Raw genomic sequence first — 22,040 nt, 5'->3', positions numbered from 1 at the left:
AAACACACAAAATATCAATAACTTCTCAAGCTTGATCACATTCTCGCCCATCGCTGATCTTTCACGCCCACTCCATACATGACAAACCGCTTTCATTGTCCAATTCTCCTTTGAACTCTCCCAGCTGTCAGTTGTAGCCTTTGTATCACCACAGAAAAGCCAAAAACATTATTCTTTGATCGTTTTTTCCTTGAAAAATAAACACAGTTCCCATGTGTTACAATTAATCTGCGTCACGAAGGGCTCACAATAGGCATGTCACATTGCCAAAGAATATTACACAAGAGTAATGATTGCAAGTCAAATCTAATTAAGAAACAAGCTTGATTTTGCACTGTCTTGGGGGGTACCCCAGGATTCTGTTTTACCCCTACTGACTTTTCAACAGTGATCACTCAAACTAGCGGGATATTACACTTCATTCAGAATGATTTGTATTAAATCAGTCGAGTGGTATTATGATGGGGAGGCGGCACTTTTGATAAAGTGTGCGTGAGTTTGTGTCTGTCAAACAATTATCATCGAAGGGGGAATATATGGTTTTTGATTGTGCTTGTGGTCGTGTGTGTGTGATGTGTGCATGTGTTTCAGGTACCGAATAATGACACAGAGTTGGCAGCATCAACCGGAGGACAGGCCCAACTTCTCCACCATCTTGGAGAGGATTGACTACTGCTTACAGGTAGGGAGTGTGAACATCGAGAGTCAACACCCATCTGCACTGGAACTCTGCTCAAGTATTAAATGTCTGTTTTACTGCCAAGAGGTTATTTTATTATGTATGGATATTTTATAATGTGATACAGCTCATAACCTGTCTGTCTGTGTGTAAAAGCTGTATTCCTTTTGAGATTGACTTTATTTAAGTAGATGACAGAAACAATCATGGTTATTAGAATTGACATTTTGAACTCTACTTGTGTCGTGTCATTTTCTACAAATTCAGACAACGGTAATGTTCATGATGTCATTGCACGTTGTTTGCCATTGTTAGTGTCTAATGCTTCCCTATCCTCTCCAGGACCCCGATGTGGTGACTGTTACCTTGCCTGTGGAATATGGGCCCCTCCCCGAAGCGGAGGAGCGGGTGCCCATGCACCCTGAGGATCTCACGGCCTCTCCCCTGCTGGTGTCCACTCAGATGCCCGACGGGGAGGGCCCTGCACCGCCACCCTCTGCCCCCGACTCCAACGAGGAGAAACAAAGAGTCAAGCAGCGCCTCCTCCTTTCCAGGCAACCCCCCGAAACAGTCAAGCCCCAGATGATGGCGGAACAACCCCAGTTCCACCCCCACCCTCAGACATTCACCACAACCACCATCACAGCCACCTCCTTCATCTCCACCTTCAAGGCGCCTCCCCCCATCTCCACCCAGCAACCCAACCCAGAGGGGGGCCACATTAATCTGGCCTTCACCCAGGGCTACCCTAAGGATAAGGATGGTCACAATGGGAAGCCCACCAACCTGTGGAACCCCACCTATGGCTCCTGGTTCCTCCAGCAGCAGCAGAGGAAGCAGCAGCAACAACAGCAGCAGCAAAGGCAGGGAGACATGGGCAGTGGAGGTGGGGGGCTTGGAGGTGGGAGGGTTCCGGGCGAGGGGCAGGAGTACCAGGGGCGGACTGTGGCCGAGGCTGCGGGGGCCCTGGGTCTCCAGCAACAGCAGCACAAGCAGCAGCAGTTCCAGCCACCGTATCCCTTCCATCCACAGCAGCAACAGCATCAACAACAGCAGATGCAGCTCCTGCACCACCAACAGCAGCAGCAACAGCAGGGGCTCTGCAAGCCCCTCTTGCCCCCTCCGCCCCCACCCCAGGCCACCTTCTCGGATATCACTGCCCCTACCCCGCTCCTGTTAGATTCTGCCACCCTCCCCCCAGTCCCCCTCTTCAGACTTCGCCACTTCCCCTGCGGGAACATCGGCTACGGCTACCAGGAGCAAGGGTTGCCCCTGGAGGCGACCCACCACCACACTAACCCTGTCAAACCCCAAACTCCCCCGTCTCCTCCTCCCCCGCCACCCGTGGCCCTCCAGAGAGGAGTGGAGGGGACCCAGCTGTCGCTGAGCTGCTCGGCGACGGCCAGTGCCGAGGACAGCCGTCCGCTGCTGGTCACCATGGGGACGGTGCAGGACCCCAGGCTGCCCCGGATGGAGGGCCACAATGCCACGGTGCTTTAGCCCAACCTTTATTTTTGTCTCTCACTTCAGAGACCATGTGTATAGGAAGACAGGCGTACAGCCAGACTAGATGGTACTCCGTGCAACATTGGGTCAGGACAGTACCTGCCGCCTACGTACCTGCCGCCCCCCCCCCCCGCGACGCCTTGGTTTCATCCACAGATTGGACTGACCCATTTTCACCTGGCCAATGGTTGCGGAGTAAAAAATTAAGTAAAATAATCTCTAAAATGGTTGTGGAAATACCAGTGGTTGTTAAAGTAACTGCCCAGTGTTTCCAGATTTCTATGAAATTTGACTTATAATTACTTTAAATATGAGAGAAATAGTTTTCCTTCCAAAAATTGTTAAATGAGTATGTTAAAAAGTAGCTTTTCTGTGTTGGAATGGTGTGTGCGTACCCCAACAACAGAATGGTGTGGATTTATACCAGTCATAAACAATATTCACGTAAGTAGCCCGCTGATTGGCCAGCTCATCCTCCTCCAGACCACTGATTGGCCAGCTCATCCTCCTCAGGGAGATGATATGTTCTATGAGGAAATAGCAACCATTTTTTGAAGAGAGTTTAAGTGTTTTTTTCCCCCCAATTCATGCTTTGGCCACAAATACGAGTATAGGACGAGTCAACAACATTAACAGAATATAAAAGTTAGATTTTCACTGGGCAGTTACTTTAAAGCACATTGCAGAGCATCAAAGACCATTGGGAAGAAAAAGTTGTGGACCATTGGCTAGTAAAACAGGAACGATGGACATTTTGCAACACCTGCTAAAATGTAGCCGCTAAGGGAGTGATACACTATATGAAGAGAGCGGGCTGAATGAGTTGTCAGCTATTGTAACAGGACAGGGTGAAATGTTTCCATCTGGTTGAACTAGTTAATTTATCCGCAATGTTTTCACGAGTCGACCGCTTATCTTCGTGGCTTTGTAGATGTCAATGCAGCCATTCATCACAAGTCATTCGGGAAACAAACAGTTTGTGTTTCACAATCAAAAACATGTAGAACATGGTAACTGAGAACAATACACATCTGCCAGATGTCTAACTGACTGTAGCATTAATTAACTTATTTGGCCGTCAATCATTGCAGTTCATCCATTTCCTTTGGGATTTCTGGCCTTGGCAGTTGATTCACCAATCAGAAATGATTTTTTACAAGAATATTGTGAGAATCGTACACTGGATTCCGGAGAGGATGAAAGTGTTTGTTGATGTTTGCCTGCCTTCTCATTTATTTATTATGTTGGGAACTCTGTATATTATTAAATGGACCCATTTCTTATACCCAACCATATCCAAATTCATTTGACATTGGTTAGCTATTTGGCATTTTTTTAGAAGCAGGAATTTTTGTCCAATGTCGAATTAAATTGACCAATGAATGGTATTTCAGATAGTTGGAAACTAAATGCACTCATCTAGTTGAATGTTGCTATGGTATGAGGGTGGGAGTGAATGGGAATTGTTGGGGGGTGTAATGGTGCCATAAGCACTGCATGTGGGTGGCTATTTTTGAACTTTAAGGTGCGTGAGTAAGGGGCATTCATCTGTGTGTGCATATGTTTGTGTGTTTGAGAGAGGAAGAGATGGAGGGAGAAGGGGGAGAAAGAAAGAGAGATAAAGAATGTTATTCGAGGCACAATACTATGGGGGCTTACTTTATACCGTTTATTCCTCATATGTATATATTATGGCCCTCTATGGAAAGACAGAAATTAGTGTTCCATCAACTTCCATGGACACATAGTTGGAGATTAATTTAATTTGAAAGTGTGCTTTTAAAATAGGAAATGTTGGCATTTTTGCTGGGGGCCTTTTTTCAACAACCTTTTCTTGATTCAGAACTTTTTTTGTTGTTGCCTTACCCAGCAACTATATTTAAACATTGCTGAATAGGTCTTTACCCCTAAACTGCTATTTTAAAGTACTCAATGTTAATACATTTGCATAATTTATCTTTTCTATTATAAGAACGACTACTATAGAATATAAATTATTCTGAGTGAAAAGTTTGAATACAAATTGCTTGTGGTCCACTTGTGAAAAATCTATGGTTAATATTTTGTGAGGATCTAACTTCTTACGCCATCAGTTATCAACCATGTCTACATCTACATTCAATGTGCATAGCCTCAACACTGTCAATGCAGTCTGCTTTTATACATTCAATGTGCATAGCCTCAACACTGTCAATGCAGTCTGCTTTTAAACATTCAAAAAGATTGTGATTATGAATTAATTTTAATGTACAGTGCGAATCAACTTTCATGTACTTAAGTCTCAAATGGACATGAGTGCTAGTCTATGCTAAGCTAAGATGAAGTTGATTTGAGTGTATCCAGGAAGTGCCAATGTGTCAGTTGTTTGCCTGGCTATGTTGTTAACCCTTTACTTGAACACTCTTTCATAAAGCTTTACAAGCTGTTGTAGTGAAAACATTTGATACAGTGCCTTGCGAAAGTATTCGGCCCCCTTGAACTTTGCAACCTTTTGCCACATTTCAGGCTTCAAACATAAAGATATAAAACTGTATTTTTTTGTGAAGAATCAACAACAAGTGGGACACAATCATGAAGTGGAACAATATTTATTGGATATTTCAAACTTTTTTAACAAATCAAAAACTGAAAAATTGGGCGTGCAAAATTATTCAGCCCCCTTAAGTTAATACTTTGTAGCGCCACCTTTTGCTGCGATTACAGCTGTAAGTCGCTTGGGGTATGTCTCTATCAGTTTTGCACATCGAGAGACTGAATTTTTTTCCCATTCCTCCTTGCAAAACAGCTCGAGCTCAGTGAGGTTGGATGGAGAGCATTTGTGAACAGCAGTTTTCAGTTCTTTCCACAGATTCTCGATTGGATTCAGGTCTGGACTTTGACTTGGCCATTCTAACACCTGGATATGTTTATTTTTGAACCATTCCATTGTAGATTTTGCTTTATGTTTTGGATCATTGTCTTGTTGGAAGACAAATCTCCGTCCCAGTCTCAGGTCTTTTGCAGACTCCATCAGGTTTTCTTCCAGAATGGTCCTGTATTTGGCTCCATCCATCTTCCCATCAATTTTAACCATCTTCCCTGTCCCTGCTGAAGAAAAGCAGGCCCAAACTATGATGCTGCCACCACCATGTTTGACAGTGGGGATGGTGTGTTGCTTTTACGCCAAACATAATGTTTTGCATTGTTGCCAAAAAGTTCAATTTTGGTTTCATCTGACCAGAGCACCTTCTTCCACATGTTTGGTGTGTCTCCTAGGTGGCTTGTGGCAAACTTTAACCAAAACTTTTTATGGATATCTTCAAGAAATGGCTTTCTTCTTGCCACTCTTCCATAAAGGCCAGATTTTTGCAATATACAACTGATTGTTGTCCTATGGACAGAGTCTCCCACCTCAGCTGTAGATCACTGCAGTTCATCCAGAGTGATCATGGGCCTCTTGGCTGCATCTCTGATCAGTCTTCTCCTTGTATGAGCTGAAAGTTTAGTGGGACGGCCAGGTCTTGGTAGATTTGCAGTGGTCTGATACTCCTTCCATTTCAATATTATCGCTTGCACAGTGCTCCTTGGGATGTTTAAAGCTTGGGAAATCTTTTTGTATCCAAATCCGGCTTTACACTTCTTCACAACAGTATCTCGGACCTGCCTGGTGTGTTCCTTGTTCTTCATGATGCTCTCTGCGCTTTTAACGGACCTCTGAGACTATCACAGTGCAGGTGCATTCATACGGAGACTTGATTACACACATGTGGATTGTATTTATCATCATTATCGTCATTTAGGTCAACATTGGATCATTCAGAGATCCTCACTGAACTTCTGGAGAGAGTTTGCTGCACTGAAAGAAAAGGGGCTGAATAATTTTGCGCGCCCAATTTTTCAGTTTTTGATTTGTTAAAAAAGTTTGAAATATCCAATAAATGTCGTTCCACTTCATGATTGTGTCCCACTTGTTGTTGATTATTCACAAAAAAATACAGTTTTATATCTTTGTTTGAAGCCTGAAATGTGGCAAAAGGTCGCAAAGTTCAAGGGGGCCGAATACTTTCGCAAGGCACTGTAACACAAGGTGTTGTTTGGTTTATGCTTATGATAGAGGGTTCGAGTAACATGTTGCACAATTGCTCATCTCCAGTGGCTGTGTTCACATAATTTTCTGTTTCTTTGCAGCAAATCATCTGAACTCCGTTGTTCCTTGTAAAAACCAACTGAATTGCATCTGTAACATGTTGTAATTATGATGTATTGTACTATGACTGGTAACCTCTGTATGTTGCCCTTCAGATGACATCTGCCAAAATTAATAAATTACTATATAATGACTATTGGTTGCTGCTGCCAGACTTGACTTAACTCACTCAGACTTAGGACTCGATTCACTCCGTATCGCGGAAGTTCAGCGTTATAGCGTGATTGAAATTGAAAGGAAATTCCTGATTGAGCCAACGTTTACCGTGAATGCAGTCTCCGCTAACGTGGGAACATTGCCTTACCATTTTTATTGCGCTGTAGCACGGATCTTTAGCGCAATGGATTGAATCGAGCCCTTATACAGCTCGATTCAAACATCCATTGCAGGATTTTACACAGTAGCAGATAGATATTGTTTTTGTCCATGTGGCAAATGCAAAAAACAGTTGAACAGTTGACTGTCCCAGTTGAATAGGGACATCCTATAAATATTGTTACAGAGGCCTTTAATTGTTCAGAGTAAATTGGCATACTTAGATATTTCTTGGGAAAGTCATGCATCCCGGAAACTCGGATAGTTTTAATTGAGTTAGAAGTAGCTGTGTAGTTCAGTATAAAACAATGTGCCAGAGCAGTAATTGAATCAACAAATAAAGGGAATAAACCATGATATTACAGGACTGATGGACTCTGGCCTCCAAATGAGAACGGTTAAGCCCCATTTTGTAATCGATCAAAAAGTGTAACCCCCCCCCAGACATCTCTCTTCTCATCAGATATACAGTGCATTCGGAAAGTATTCAGACCCCTTGAGCTTTTCCACATTTTGTTATTCTAAAATATATTAACCTCTTTATCCTACCCCCTCCTTTTTCGAACATTCTGTTAAAAATCGCGCAACATTTCAGCGTCCTGCTACTCATGCCAGGAATATAGTATATGCATATGATTAGTATGTGTGGATAGAAAACACTCTGAAGTTTCTAAAACTGGTTAAATCACGTCTGTGACTATAACAGAGCGTGTGTTTCATCGAAAAGCGCAAGAAAAACTGGTCACTGAAATCTGAAAAAAGTATCCATGCGCCCCTTTCATGGATTATTTAAAGGAAACCAAATTTAATATGGAGACGGATGCAATTCCTACAGCTTCCACACGATGTCGCCAAAAATCCATTGAGACATTACCAATAGATCCGTGATTCCATCCAGCCTACCTCAATCGATTTTGGAAGATTGAAAAATGGACACTGTTTTCTTTTGTAGCTGCTATTGAATACAGATCGCCCAGTGATCAATTTGATCGCTTATTAACGTTTACAAGTACCTAAAGTTGGGTTATAAAAGTAGGTTGAAGTGTTTTGTCAAAGAATATAGGCAACTTATATAATTTTTAAACATGACGTTGCGTGTTGGAAGAGAGCTTTTTTCGTGATGCAGACAGGTTATACAAATGGATATTTTGGGCATTCATGGACGGATTTAATCGGGAAAAAGACCAATTTGTGATGTTTATGGGACATATAGGAGTGCCAACAAAGAATATCATCAAAGGTAATGAATGTTTTATATTTTATTTCTGCGTTTTTGTGTAGCACCGGCTACGCTAATTCTTTTGTTTACGTCGCCTTCAGGCATTTTGGGGTGTTGCATGCTATCAGATAATAGCTTCTCATGCTTTCGCCGAAAAGCATTTTAAAAATCTGACTTGTTGGCTAGATTCACAACGAGTGTAGCTTTAATTCAATACCCTGCATGTATATTTTAATGAACGTTTGAGTTTTAACGAGTGCATTTAGCGTAGCGCATTTGCATTTCCAGGTGCCTACTTGAGACGTCTGCGTCTCAAGTAGGAGCAAGAAGTTTTAAATAAAAAATTTGGCAAATTTATTAGAAAAAAAAACTATATATTTTTACATCAGCATTCAGACCCTTTGCTATGAGAGTCAAAATTGAGCTCAGGTGCATCCTTTTCCATTGTTCATCTTTGAGATGTTTCTACAACTTGATTGGAGTCCACCTGTGGTAAATTAAAATGACTGGACATGATTTTGAAAGGCACACACCTGTCTATATAAGGTTCCACAGTTGACAATGCATGTCAGAGCAAAAACTAAGCCATGAGGTCGAAGGAATTGTCCGTCGCGCTCCAAGACAGGATTTTGTCGAGGCTCAGATCTGGGGAAGGGTACCAAAACATTTCTGCAGCATTGAAGGTTCCCAAGAACACAGTGGCCTCCATAATTCGAAAATGGAAGAAGTTTGGAACCATCAAGACTCTTCCTAGAGTTGCCTGCCAGGCAAAACTGAGCAATCGGGGGAGAAGGGCCTTGGTCAGGGAGGTGATCACGAACCCGATGGTCACTCTGACAGAGCTCCAGAGTTCCTCTATGGAGAAGAAACTTCCATAATCCCAAACCATCTCTGCAGCACTCCATCAATTAGGCCTTTATGGTAGAGAGGCCAGATGGAAACCTCTGTAAATTGCACATGACAGCCCGCTTGGAGTTCGGCAAAAGGCACCTAAAGGACTCTGACCATGAAAAAACAAGATTCTCTGGTCTGATGAAACCAAGATTGATCACGTCTGGAGGAAACCTGGCACCCTCCAGGATCGAGGGAAAGATGAACAGAGAGATCCTTGATGAAAACCTGCTCCAGAGCGCTCAGGACCTCCGACTGGGGGCGAAGGTTCACCTTCCAACAGGACAACGACCCTAAGCACACAGCCAAGAAAATGTAGGAGTGGCTTCGGCAAAAGTCTCTGAATGTCCTTGAGTGGCCCAGCCAGAGCCTGGACTTAACCCGATTGAACATCTCTGGAGAGACCTGAAAATAGCTGTGCAGCGACGCTCCACATCCAACCTGACAGAGCTTGAGAGGATCTGCAGAGAAGAATGGGAGAAACTCTCCAAATAGAGGTGTGACTCGAGGCTGTAATCGCTGCCAAAGGTGCTTCAACAAAGTACTGAGTAAAGGGTCTGAATACTTATGTAGATGTGATATTTCAATTTGACATTTTTTATACATTTTTATACAAAATGTGGAAAAAGTCAAGGGGTCTGAATACTTTCCGAATGCGCTGCAAACAGGGATAGAAAGTTTGCTGAAGTCATTCAGGCGTTTGCTAATAGACAGTCCGCCCACATGGGAGGTTTGGCGCACAGGCATCCAAAAGACAGAGAGAAACTAACGGTGAAATTAGAATAGAATCTTTATTCATTTTACAAATACAATTTTTACACTACGTGCCACTATTCCATACTGAAACCCTTTCGCTGCGCAGACACACAATGCAACCAATGACTTTCAAGTGCATTTTAACTTGGGCTTTCCGATCATGTGTCGTCTGAGACGACATAATAGAACCCAACAGTACTAAGTAACAGTGTTACAGAATTGACTGAAAAGGCGATGACTGTTACACAATTGTCTCAATTGCCACAACAATGATCGTAACAGACCTGACTGTTATGAAGGTGACTGTTACAGAAATAACAGAACTGACTACAGAGAAGAGATACGAGCAGTTGAATTAGCACTCATACCACCGAGCTTCTTTCATCTCCAAACCTCAGGCGAATATCTCAGGCAACCATGATTCGTCCTGCCAACACATTTCAATTGCATAGGGCCCAACCAGACCGATCAATGGTACATCGCATTCAGAATCTGGGCTTCTGTTGCGTTCTACCTTTGTTATTGGGTGGCACATGGAGCTTGTGTTAAATAAGTTCTCTTTTTTTCTCCACAGATATAATCAATAGCTTGTTGCCTGCTGACTTGTCAAGACTGTAATCTTTATCGGTATATAACTTTGGAATGCGCTTCACGGAAACCAGCTTTCACAAAGCATTTTGTAGTTTGTCATAAGGACGACATAAGACGTCATTAGCAGTCGTGCAGATGGAAGTTATCTTTAGACAAATCTTATGTCACAGAGCCAGTGGGGTGTCCAATCTGACCAAAAGTAGGTAGCATACATCAATAGGCCTATGAGTGTCACGTCAGTGTAGGACCATATTTGTATAAATTGGCATCACTTGACGGCACTATTCCAGTACTCAAGTGGTGCCATAGCATTAATGGCTGAATATGGCTGAATTCCAAATCAACCCCTAGCCCATATCCTTTATGCACTACTGTAGATCTGAAACCGATTGATAGGTATAAGCAATATTTCTACCCAGCCAATCAGAAGGCAAGGTGAAGCCATTACCATATTGCTACCACCCATCCAATCCGCTCAGATCCACAGCAGTGCCTAGGGTGTAGGAGCTGATGGTCAATTAGCAATTCAGCACAAGTTGGCAGTGACTGCAAATTCAGTGTTGGCCAAACACAGTGCACATTCTCGCTCATTTAGGACAGTCAGCAGTGAACCAAGATAACCCTGCATTATCATTACAAACAGCCTTATCCATTTACTCCAAAGTGCTCAAATCAGGGGATATTTTAGTACCTCTGTACCAGGACATTGTCTTGCTTTAAGGTGCTTAGCTGCGTTGCTGACAGGAGGTTAGCCTTGATATCAGTTCAAATCTCTACTTACAGTACAGTGAGGGAGCTTAGGGAAGAATGGAAGTATTAATTTACTGTATCGGATTTATACATATTTTCCATCAATCAAGTGCATTTCCATCAATTGAATCACACAGTAAAATTACAAGTATAAATATTTCTGAAAATGATTTTCTTTCACCCTATCAAACCTATCTATGACAATCAAAGCTTTCGTAGTCTCAATTTGAAATGTAATATCTAGTTTTCTAGTGTCCATTGATGGTCAACGGGTAGAGTAAACAGGTAAAACAAAACAGGTAAATCAGCAAGTAAATAGGACAAACTAGCTGATGTGTAGTTAAAATGTAGGCTAGCCACACCACCATAACATACATCTTAAAATAAAACATTTCTTAAATGTATATAATAATAACTAATTAGGTAGTGTTGTTTTGGGGGGACATTTCTAGGAGCAAAAGAAACAAACACAAAACCCAAGAAAAAACGAACAAAGGAAAATCGCTAAACAAACACCCCCCCCCCCCCCCCAAAAACAAAAAAAACAAACAACAAACAGAAACTTTTCTCCGATATGCTCGCTCTACTGCTTTCCCACCCACCTAACCCAACCCCCTGGGTCCTAGTGTCCTCAGCTGTTCTCATCCACGAGCCGGGCACCATTAATGCCGCGGTAGGTGACACGGCTGGGCCTCACGAGCACGCCGTAGTCCGGGCGGCACGTGAAGTAGCGGCGGCCGCCCACCTGGCCATCATTCTTGCCCTTGGCGATGCGCAGCTCCAGGCCTAGCCACAGGCCTGGGGCGAAGTCAGCCTGGCCCATGTAGCGGATCAGAGCCATTTCATTCGCACTGCTCAGCAGCACTTGCATGCCCAGGTGGAGGCGCACTGAGGCGTCCGAGCCAGACGAGGTGGTGGTGGTGGCAGTGGTTCCTCCGGAGCTTCCTGTGCCGCCTGTTCCCGGACCCCAGCCACCACTCAGGGTGCTCCAGCGCCGACGGTGGGAGTTGGAACGTGACCTGAGGGGAGAGGGAGAGATAAAGAGAGAGGGAGCAAGAGAGAAAAAGAGTGAGCTCATGGGCTCCTGAGTTCTTCTGCAAAAAATATAGAATTAGAGTTGAATAAATGTCGATAAAATATTTAAAACATTTGCAAGGACTTCTAGAGCATACTAACCTCAACATTAAAACCTTCAATACAAATCAAAATTCAGTAAGTAAAACCTTGATTTTGGACAAAAATACCTGAATGGACTATTACTACCAAGGACAATATATAAAAACCTTCTAACAAACCAAAAACTGCAGAAGAAACACAGCGGAACATGGAAACACCATCCAACACAAAACAGAGTGAGTAATATTCAGTTTGAAGCTACTTCTGAAGGAAAAAAAGTAAAAGACAATCTCTAGGTGATTTTGATATACAGTTGAAGTCGGAAGTTTACATAAACCTTAGCCAAATACATTTAAACTCAGTTTTTCACAATTCCTGACATTTAATCCAAGTAAAAATTCCATGTCTTAGGTCAGGTAGGATCACCACTTTATTTTAAGAATGTGAAATGTCAGAATAAAAGTAGAGAGAACGATTTTTTCAGCTTTTATTTCTTTCATCACATTCCCAGTGGGTCAGAAGTTTACATACAATCAATTCGTATTTGGTAGCATTGCCTTTAAATTGATTAACTTGGGTCAAACGTTTGGGTATCCTTCCACAAGCTTCCCACAATAAGTTGAGTGCATTTTGGCCCATTCCCCCTGACAGAGCTGGTGTAACGGAGTCAGGTTTGTAGGCCTCCTTGCTCGCACACACTTTTTCAGTTCTGCCCACAAATGTTCTATAGGATTGAGGTCAGGGCTTTGTGATGGCCACTCCAATACCTTGACTTTGTTGTCCTTAAGCCCCTTTGCCACAACTTTGGAAGTATGCTTGGGGTCATTGTCCATTTAGAAGACCCATTTGCGACCAAGCTTTAACTTCCTGACTGCTGTCATGCTTCAATATATCCACAGAATTTTCCTTCCCCATGAAGCCATCTGTTTTGTGAAGTGCACCAGTCCCTCATGCAGCAAAGGACCCCCACAACATGATAACGCCACACCCGTGCTTCACGTTTGGCATGGTGTTCTTTGGCTTGCAAGCTTCCCCCCTTTTCCCTCCAAACATAACAGTTGCCATTTTCAGTTCTATTTCTGTTTCATCAGACCAGTGGACATTTCGCTCTCCAAAAAGTATGATCGTTGTCCCCATGTGCAGTTGCAAACCGTAGTCTGGCTTTTTTTATGGCGGTTTTGGAGCAATGGCTTCTTCCTTACTGAGCGGCCTTTCAGGTTATGTCGATATAGGACTCGTTTTACTGTGGATAGAGAAACTTTTGTACCTGTTTCCTCCAGCATCTTCACAAGGTCCTTTTGCTGTTGTTCTGGGATTGATTTGCACTTTTCACACCAAAGTATGTTCATCTCTAGGAGATAGAATGTAATCTCAAGGACACAGAACGCATCTCCTTCCTGAGAGGTATGACGGCTGCGTGGTCCCATGGTGTTTATACTTGTGTACTATTGTTTGTACAGATGAACGTGGTACCTTCAGGCGTTTGGAAATTGCTCCCAATGATGAACCAGACTTGTGGAGGTCTACAATTTTTTTCTTAGGTCCTGGCTGATTTCTTCTGATTTTCCCATGATGTCAAGCAAAGAGACACTGAGTTTGAAAGTAGGCCTTGAAATACATCCACAGGTACACCTCCAATTGACTCAAATTATGTCAATTAGCCTATCAGAAGCTTCTAAAGCCATGACATTTTCTGGAATTTTCCAAGCTGTTTAAAAGGCACAGTCAACTTAGTGTATGTAAACTTCTAACCCACTGGAATTTGGATAGATTGAATTATAAGTTAAATAACCTGTCTGTAAACAATTGTTGGAAGAATGACTTGTGTCATGCACAAAGTAGATGTACTAAAAGACCTGCCAAAACTATAGTTTGTAAACAAGACATTAGTGGAGTGGTTGGAAAATGAGTTTTAATGACTCCAACCTAAGTGTATTTAAACTAAATATTTATATATACAGTGAGGGAAAAAAGTATTTGATCCACTGCTGATTTTGTACGTTTGCCCACTGACAAAGAAATGATCCGTCTATAATTTTAATGGTAGGTTTATTTGAACAGTGAGAGACAGAATAACAAAAACATCGAGAAAAATGCATGTCAAAAATGTTAGAAATTGAACGCACAATCTCTCCATCAGTGCTCAGACTGTCCGCAATAGGCTGAGAGAGGCTGGACTGAGGGCTTGTAGGCCTGTTCTAAGGCAGGTCCTCACCAGACATCACCGGCAACAACATCGCAGTTGACTGAGAGGACATTTCTTTTTTTGCTGAGTTATGGTCCCAGCTGCTTTGTAAAAATGTATTTTGTATATTTATATTTTTCTTGTTTGCACAAAGAGAAATACAACATGATACTGATGTGGTGTCAAAGTCTTAACGTCAAACTTCTTAAGATTTAAACACTGTCCTTATGCCTCATCTGTCTATCCATTGATTCTTGAAGAATATAATTTAAATGCCTTATGAGCTTAGTTCAACTGTCACACTCCATGAGAACCCAAAATATTATCTTGTTCTTTCTCAATGTTTGTAAACAGTGTAAATGCAAACAAACACTGTATAGCCTCATAACATGGTTAAAACAATTTGGATACCATGAATGGTCAGTCCTTGCATCCATAGCTCTGTCTATTAATCTGAGATTGGTTACATTTCTCCAGGCCCATCCCTCAGTTTCATCTGTGCCCTTTAAACAGCTGCATATTATCAAGATATTGAAGTTTCACCAACAAAAAGATAAACAATAGGCTTTTTGGCAAATGCCAATCTCGAACATTTAAAAAAAAAAATAGTTTAATTCGCCTTTATTTAACCAGGTAGGCGAGTTGAGAACAAGTTCTCATTTACAACTGCGACCTGGCCAAGATAAAGCAAAGCAGTTCGACACATACAACAACACAGAGTTACACATGGAGTAAAACAAACACAGTCAATAATACAGTAGAACAAAGAAAACAAAAAGTCTATCTACAGTGAGTGCAAATGAGGTAAACATGTGAACTTAATGTGCCTTAATAACAAACTTATGCCATCTGTAAATACGAATAAAGTTGTTAAATTACGAGTCTAGTTTGTTTAGCCAAAGAAAAGTCAGGAACCTTCCTGCTAACTGCGATAATGAGTGGGCTGGACAATGCCGAGAGATGAGTTTCAGATTGTTCTGCGTTGTAGCATCTTGTGACTATAAAATGAGATGCTCTTTATGCGTACACAATCCTTTCGGCTTTTTTAAAAGATATAACGTTGATCATGGAGAACTGCAAATATGTTGCACTAACAACAAAGGATAGAGGGAAAAAGTTGTGATGGACTACTTTCTGGAGGATGATCATGTCATGCTGACATTGTAGTCTTCTGATGACAGTGATGGATGGGGAAGAAACGGCGATCAACGTGAATGACCTGTTTTCTCAGAATGCCATTTCGCATTGCTAGTTATAGTCTAATGTTAGCTAGCTAACTACAGCAGCTAACATTGAACCTATTTGGTTAACTAGCTAGCTATGACAATCGGTTTCTATTGCTACTACTCTATAGCTTGTGATTCTAGCTAATTGTTTAGCTAGCTAACGTTAACGTTACATGTCTAAACAAAACAAAAAAACAAGTTAAGGCTTGCTGTTAGCTAGCTAGTGTTAGCTGAGGTTAGATGGCTGGCTTGCTAACTAACATTAATGTACGTGTATGAACTGTGTGTAACGTTAGTGATGTTCTCAGAATGCCATTTTGAATGGCTAGTTATAGCCTAATGTTAGCTAGATAACATTAAACCTATTTTGTTATCTTTAGCTAGCTATGACAATCGGTTGGTATTTGCAGTACTCGATGGATTGGGCTTAAATGGTTCATTATTTAGCTAGCTACACGTCTAAACAAAATACCCCAAGTTGATTAAAGCTTGCTGTTAGCTAGATAATGTTACGTGTATGAACTGCGTGTAGTGATCTCAGAATGCCATTTCGCATCTATTGTATAATAATGCTAAAATAAAATCTGTAATTTGTCTTTCAGCATCAAAAGGACACACCTGACAATCCTCCACCAGTCATACAAAGAGAATGGTCTAATGCCTCCCATCAAAAAGAGAGCTGGCCCAACCAAGCACAGGTTACACCTGAAGCATGAGGACTTGTAGCGAGTGGTGAACTTCATCAACAACTACTTTATATTTACCTTTATTTAACCAGGTAGGCAAGTTGAGAACAAGTTCTCATTTACAATTGCGACCTGGCCAAGATAAAGCAAAGCAGTTCGACAGATACAACAACACAGAGTTACACATGGAGTAAAACAAACATACAGTCAATAATAAAGTATAAACAAGTCTATATACAATGTGAGCAAATGAGGTGAGAAGGGAGGTAAAGGCAAAAAAGGCCTTGGTGGCAAGGTAAATACAATATAGCAAGTAAAACACTGGAATGGTAGTTTTGCAATGGAAGAATGTGCAAAGTAGAAATAAAAATAATGGGGTGCAAAGGAGCAAAATAAATAAATAAATTAAATACAGTTGGAAAAGAGGTAGTTGATAGGGCTAAATTATAGGTGGGCTATGTACAGGTGCAGTAATCTGTGAGCTGCTCTGACAGTTGGTGCTTAAAGCTAGTGAGGGAGATAAGTGTTTCCAGTTTCAGAGATTTTTGTAGTTCGTTCCAGTCATTGGCAGCAGAGAACTGGAAAGAGAGGCGGCCAAAGAAATAATTGGTTTTGGGGGTGACTAGAGAGATATACCTGCTGGAGCGTGTGCTACAGGTGGGAGATGCTATGGTGACCAGCGAGCTGAGATAAGGGGGGACTTTACCTAGCAGGGTCTTGTAGATGACATGGAGCCAGTGGGTTTGGCGACGAGTATGAAGCGAGGGCCAGCCAACGAGAGCGTACAGGTCGCAATGGTGGGTAGTATATGGGGCTTTGGTGACAAAACGGATTGCACTGTGATAGACTGCATCCAATTTGTTGAGTAGGGTATTGGAGGCTATTTTGTAAATTACATCGCCAAAGTTGAGGATTGGTAGGATGGTCAGTTTTACAAGGGTAATGAAGGAGGATAATGGAGTAGTATTACCTGGACACCACTCAGGACACAAACACTTTGGTGGAAATCTGCTGCCATCCCATATGACAAAAGCAGCAGTGTGGCGTCTCTACAAGGAATCGATGTCAACACTTCCGCTTTGATTATTTAATTAACCTGTAACATGATTGGCTGTACTTTTATTGACATCACATTATTTCTGTCTTTGGGGGCCCCTAACTGAACCAGCCACAGTCTGGACCTTCATTTCCTGATCATAGGCCACACCAAGTTTGCCCCCGACAGGTGCTTCGGCCTCATCAAGCAGCGCTTCAGAAAGACCAGAGTGAACACTTTGTCTGAGATTGCTGGTGTTGTGAAGGACAGCACCGTGACAGGGGTCAACATTGCACAGCTGGTTGGACTGGAAAATGATACGGTGCTGGTGGAAAGCTTTGGCTGGCAACAACACCTGACTCTGTACCACAGATTAAGCAGTACCAGCATTTCAGGTGAATATCATTTTCATTGCATGAGGATATTCATCTAATCTAAATTTGGGAGGTGAATTGATGCTGGTCAAGGTTGTAATCTCTTCTGATTTTTTTTATTTGTTATTCCCTGTTTTACAGCTTCGATGCTCTGGAGCCGTGTGTTTTTGTAGCTAAGGAGCGTTCGGACTGTCGGGACCTGGTTTCAGCTGCTGCGCAACGCTGACATCCTTCCTCCCATAGATGGTCTGCCTGTACAACAACACCTGGACTGGACACTTTTTAGAAGATCAGGGAGTTTTGCAACGAGGAGGCTATGGACATCACATGCCCTGCACCAACGTCAAGGGCAGGACAGAAACAGGCTCTCCGAATATATTGTTCATGCGTGGTTCTCACAGACCAGTCATCAGCACTATCCGCAGTGCCTCTATTCAAATGACACTCCTGCTACTATTTTTATTTTTTATCCTACTGCCCAGCCACTTTACCCCTGATTGCATGCATACAACTACCTCGTCTATCACTGATATCGTTGTTGATATTGTTCTTGTACATACTGTAAATTATTTTGACACTATTTCTGATATTGTTACTATGCCAGTAACCATTTGGCTGTACCGTTTACACCTTCTGTAGAGACCCATCCACTTAGCAATACTTATCAATATTCATTTTATATATCAATATTTTGCTATGTGTGGTTGTAACATGATTTTGTAACATACCACAACAATATCATGTGACCGTATCAACATCACTCAGGTTTCAACTCAGGTTGCATGGCCTTAACTTATGTATGGAATACTATGTGATACTGATTATACTACTACGTTTGTGTGTGTAACAGTATATGAAGTATGCTAATGCACTGGTGTGAAGGCAGTGGTGTAAAGTACTTAAGTAAAAATACTTTAAAGTACTACAAGTATTTCTTTACTATTTATATTTTTTGGGAACTTTTACTTCACTACATTATTTTCTGTCTTAATGTACTTTTTACTCCATACATGTTCCTTACATTTTGACAGGAAAGTTGTCCAATTCACACACTTATCAAGAGAAAATCCCTGGTCATCCCTACTGCATCTGATCTGGCAGACTCACTAAACACAAACGCTTCGTTTGTAAATTATGTCTGAGTATTGGAGTGCGCCCCTGGCTATCCGTCAATAATAATGAAAAAAATAAACTTGTGCCGTATGGTTTAATATAAGGAATTCCACCATTGGATGTGGCTTGGGGTTATAGCATTTCTTTCACATGACGCATCAATTTAAACAAGTGTGTCTGGGAAAGCGTCAAATATTTTTATCTGGACACTTTCCGTTTACCTGGAATGGGTGTAGACAAAGGAGAGCTCTCCAATAAGTACCAAAACATTCAAAGGCTCTTTTCTCAAAAGTCAGTTTACAAGTTTATCAACGTTCAAAGCAGAATTACTTTTCCATTTTTCCTCAAAAAATGCAGTGTATGATACACAATTTTGTAGCTGTCTACTTTTATCCAATGTAAAAAAAAAAAAAATCTGATTTCGCTATACATAAGACCGATTTCAGCCGGTCAGTCACATTTCCACATCATTACAACACTGTATATAGACATAATATGACATTTGAAATGTCTTTATTCTTGTGTGTGTAATGTTTACTGCTGATTTTGTTATACTTTCATTTATTTGATCTATTTCACTTGCTTTGGCAATGTAAACATGTTTCCCATGCCAATACAGCCCCTTAAATTGAATTAAGATTGAGATGGATGAATGGGGTTAGAGGTGGAGAGAGAAAGAGAGGGACAGAAGGGTGAGTGTAGAGGGAGAGAAGCAGAGTAAGGTAGCAGAGAGGGAGAGCGTAAGGCAGCAAGCAAGAGAAGGAGTAAAAGGGTAGAGGAAGAGGGTGAAATAGTGCAGCGTGAGAAAGATGATTAGAAATCGGGATGGTGAAAGGAGAGTAAAAATAGTGAAAGGAGGGTGTAATGAGAAAGTGAGACAATGGACTGGGAAGAATGTAGAGAGTGGCAAAGGGAGGAAGGAATGGGAGGGGTGAGAGAAAGATGTAAAACGAGAGAGGGAGAGGAACGCGAAGGAGATGTATTGATCTTGGATTGCTTTCATACTCATTATAACCCTGCTATCGAGCACTGGCAATTCTCCAAAACTATAATTTTTGCTGACCACTATTGATTTTACCTCCGGTGGTGGGGGGATTAGGGAGAAAGCTGAAAACGGTCAGGGAGGAGAAATGCAGACACGTGGAATGTGGAGGAGAGTGCTTATGAGAAAATGGCAACCTGTTGACGGGACTCTTCTGGCTCTGCTCCTTCTGGGCAGCGATGGCCGTCGACGTGCTGAAGCTGCGCCTGATTCCTGAAATATGACAGACCACGTGTGTGAATACACATAGACAGATTCACAAATATGAAGTACACATACACATACACTAACATAAACAAATACAAAGAAGGACACACACACGCACACAGTGAAGGGTACCGAAATAATTGTGACATGAAGACAACTGCATTTTCCATCATTAAAATGTTATCATCGTTAATTAAGTTTACTCAGCGTTTGCAAGAATAAATGAATAAATAAGGAAAAACCAAGGCCAAAAACTCACTAGCAAAAGGACGGTTGAGACGTGAGGAGGACAGCTCTGAAAGACAATCCATAGAGCCATGGATCCTGTGGAAAAATGTTAAATAAAATTAAAAAACATTTACACTAAAGTCTAAGACACACAATCGTTAAAGCCCTTACTGAGATCCGGAAACAGCAGCCTTCTTTAATAACACCCTACAAAATCGGCAGTACAAGGTTGGGGTCAATTCCATTTCAACTTGAGCGTATTCACTACACAGGGAATTAATTGAAATTCACTAAAAGAATAGGGCAGGAAAAGAGTTATAATTTAAAATAATGGGCTATTTTTCCAATTAAACCATTGATTATCCATTAATTTCCGGAATGGAATGAGTTGAGATGGAATTGACCCAGAACCGCTCACCTACCATTCATCAACTCTCGAATAGACACAAAATAAAATAAAAATGTGGTATCCCAGCACAAGGTGCCTGTCCAACTTGGTGGATGTGTTTGCCGCTGTGTGTCAGCGATAATAGCTGGAGCTTTGAAAACCATTACCACTTAGGCAGGCGAAGTGGAGAATTTAGCAAAAAAACTGCCTTATCTTGTTTGGAAAGCAGAAAAGGAGAGGAGGGGGGAATGAAAGAAAGCAGAAAAAATTTGAAGAAAAAAGTAACGCCTCACTATTTGTTATCTAATGGGTCCTGATAGCTGCTGACAGGAAGAGAAAGACAGCAAGAAGGAGAGAGAGAAAGAGTGGCTGTTCTGGCTCTCGGTGATGGAGAGAATGCGAGAGGAAGATCTCTATTAGCCCAAGCCTAGATTTAGCAGAGCTTCCCGCTTGCCCCGCAGGTTAATTAGGGAAAAAAATTAGGGGAAGAATGAGAAAAGGAGTCCAATCCTTTCAGAAAAAACACTCTACTCATCACACAGTAAAAGTAGAGTAAGAAAAAAGAGAAAGATGATTGCAGGTGTGGAGCTGGGAGAGGAAGAAAATGTAAGGAGGTAGACGGAGAGAAGGAACGAGAAATTTAAAACAAAAAACTAATTAATTCCATCTCAACATCTAAAACAAATAAGACTTACTTTCCCCTTTTCTTGACTCCTCTTCCTTGATAGGTTGCTAGTAAATACGTATGTGTAGTGCCGTCTACCTTTAAAAGAAACTTCAATCAAATGAATCAACTTCCTTGACTCTGTGTCCAGGAAAACCTCCCCATAATGTTTCAATTAGTGGAATGGGATGATTTCTTGCATGAAAAAACATGTTTACATTACCAAGTACATTAATGGGGTAAACCTACTCGAAGAGTACGCATTAGGCTGATTGAGAGAAGGTTTGAATCCTAATCAACCCATCCAATGTGAGTACATCTGTTGTTGAAGAACAGTTGATCAATAAAGCTACAGTATTCTAGGAGTAGTCAAGCTGCTTATGCTGAAAAGCCTTGTTAGTACATAGCTCAAATTAGCTTTAGAATTTCCTGGATTTTTTGTATTAATAGCACAAGTCTCGCCACCAAACATTATTACTATGCATTATAACTAGATGAAATTGCATATATTGTTGCCTTGATTGAATTGAATTTATTTTGGGTAACAGACAGAAACATTTGAAGTCAGACGTTTAAATGTATTTGGCTAAGGTGTATGTAAACACACTTTATTTTAAGAATGTGAAATGTCAGAATAATAGTACAGAGAATGATTTATTTCAGATATTACATCACATTTCCAGTGGGTCAGAAGTTTATATTAGAGGTCGACCGATTAATCGGAATGGCCGATTAATTAGGGCCGATCGGAAATCGGTATTTTTGGGCGCCAATTTGCATTTTTTATTTTTTTTTAACAGCTTAATTTAAACTGTATTTAACTATTCTTATTTTCAATGACGGCCTAGGAACGAGGCAGAACGACAGATTATTTACCTTGTT

The 22,040-nt window shown here is 41.5% G+C and overlaps 2 protein-coding genes and 1 long non-coding RNA gene across 5 annotated transcripts in view; 2 read left to right on the top strand and 1 right to left on the bottom strand.

Moving 5' to 3' along the window:
• Positions 1-2,523, top strand: part of alk (ALK receptor tyrosine kinase) — a 698,893-nt gene extending 696,370 nt beyond the window's left edge. Inside the window, exons 28-29 of the mRNA XM_090220448.1 lie at positions 592-682; positions 1,022-2,523. Coding sequence (XP_090076574.1) covers positions 592-682; positions 1,022-2,179 — 1,249 coding nt within the window. The 3' untranslated portion in view covers positions 2,180-2,523. The remainder of the gene's footprint in view (positions 1-591; positions 683-1,021) is intronic.
• A 7,045-nt stretch (positions 2,524-9,568) lies between these two features.
• Positions 9,569-22,040, bottom strand: part of LOC110505243 (CAP-Gly domain-containing linker protein 4) — a 97,405-nt gene continuing 84,933 nt past the window's right edge. For 2 of the 3 annotated variants that reach the window (XM_021584347.3, XM_090220441.1), the window contains 3 exons: positions 20,138-20,202; positions 19,809-19,884; positions 9,569-11,912 (listed from right to left, as the gene is read on the bottom strand). In XM_021584347.3, the coding sequence (XP_021440022.3) occupies positions 11,525-11,912; positions 19,809-19,884; positions 20,138-20,202 (529 nt within the window). In that variant the 3' untranslated portion in view covers positions 9,569-11,524. Of the gene's footprint in view, positions 11,913-19,707; positions 19,885-20,137; positions 20,203-22,040 lie in introns of all 3 variants that reach the window. The other variant, XM_090220442.1, reaches the window with a different exon arrangement.
• LOC118944167 (uncharacterized) lies at positions 17,036-18,447 on the top strand. The gene is made up of 2 exons (XR_016491865.1): positions 17,036-17,537; positions 17,658-18,447. It is a non-coding gene; the product is annotated as an uncharacterized LOC118944167 (long non-coding RNA).

This window comes from Oncorhynchus mykiss, chromosome 25, assembly GCF_057628025.1.
Source record: "Oncorhynchus mykiss isolate SJ-2025 chromosome 25, ASM5762802v1, whole genome shotgun sequence".
In the NCBI taxonomy this organism is placed as follows: domain Eukaryota; kingdom Metazoa; phylum Chordata; class Actinopteri; order Salmoniformes; family Salmonidae; genus Oncorhynchus; species Oncorhynchus mykiss.
This window is presented reverse-complemented; position numbering and strand designations above follow the sequence as displayed.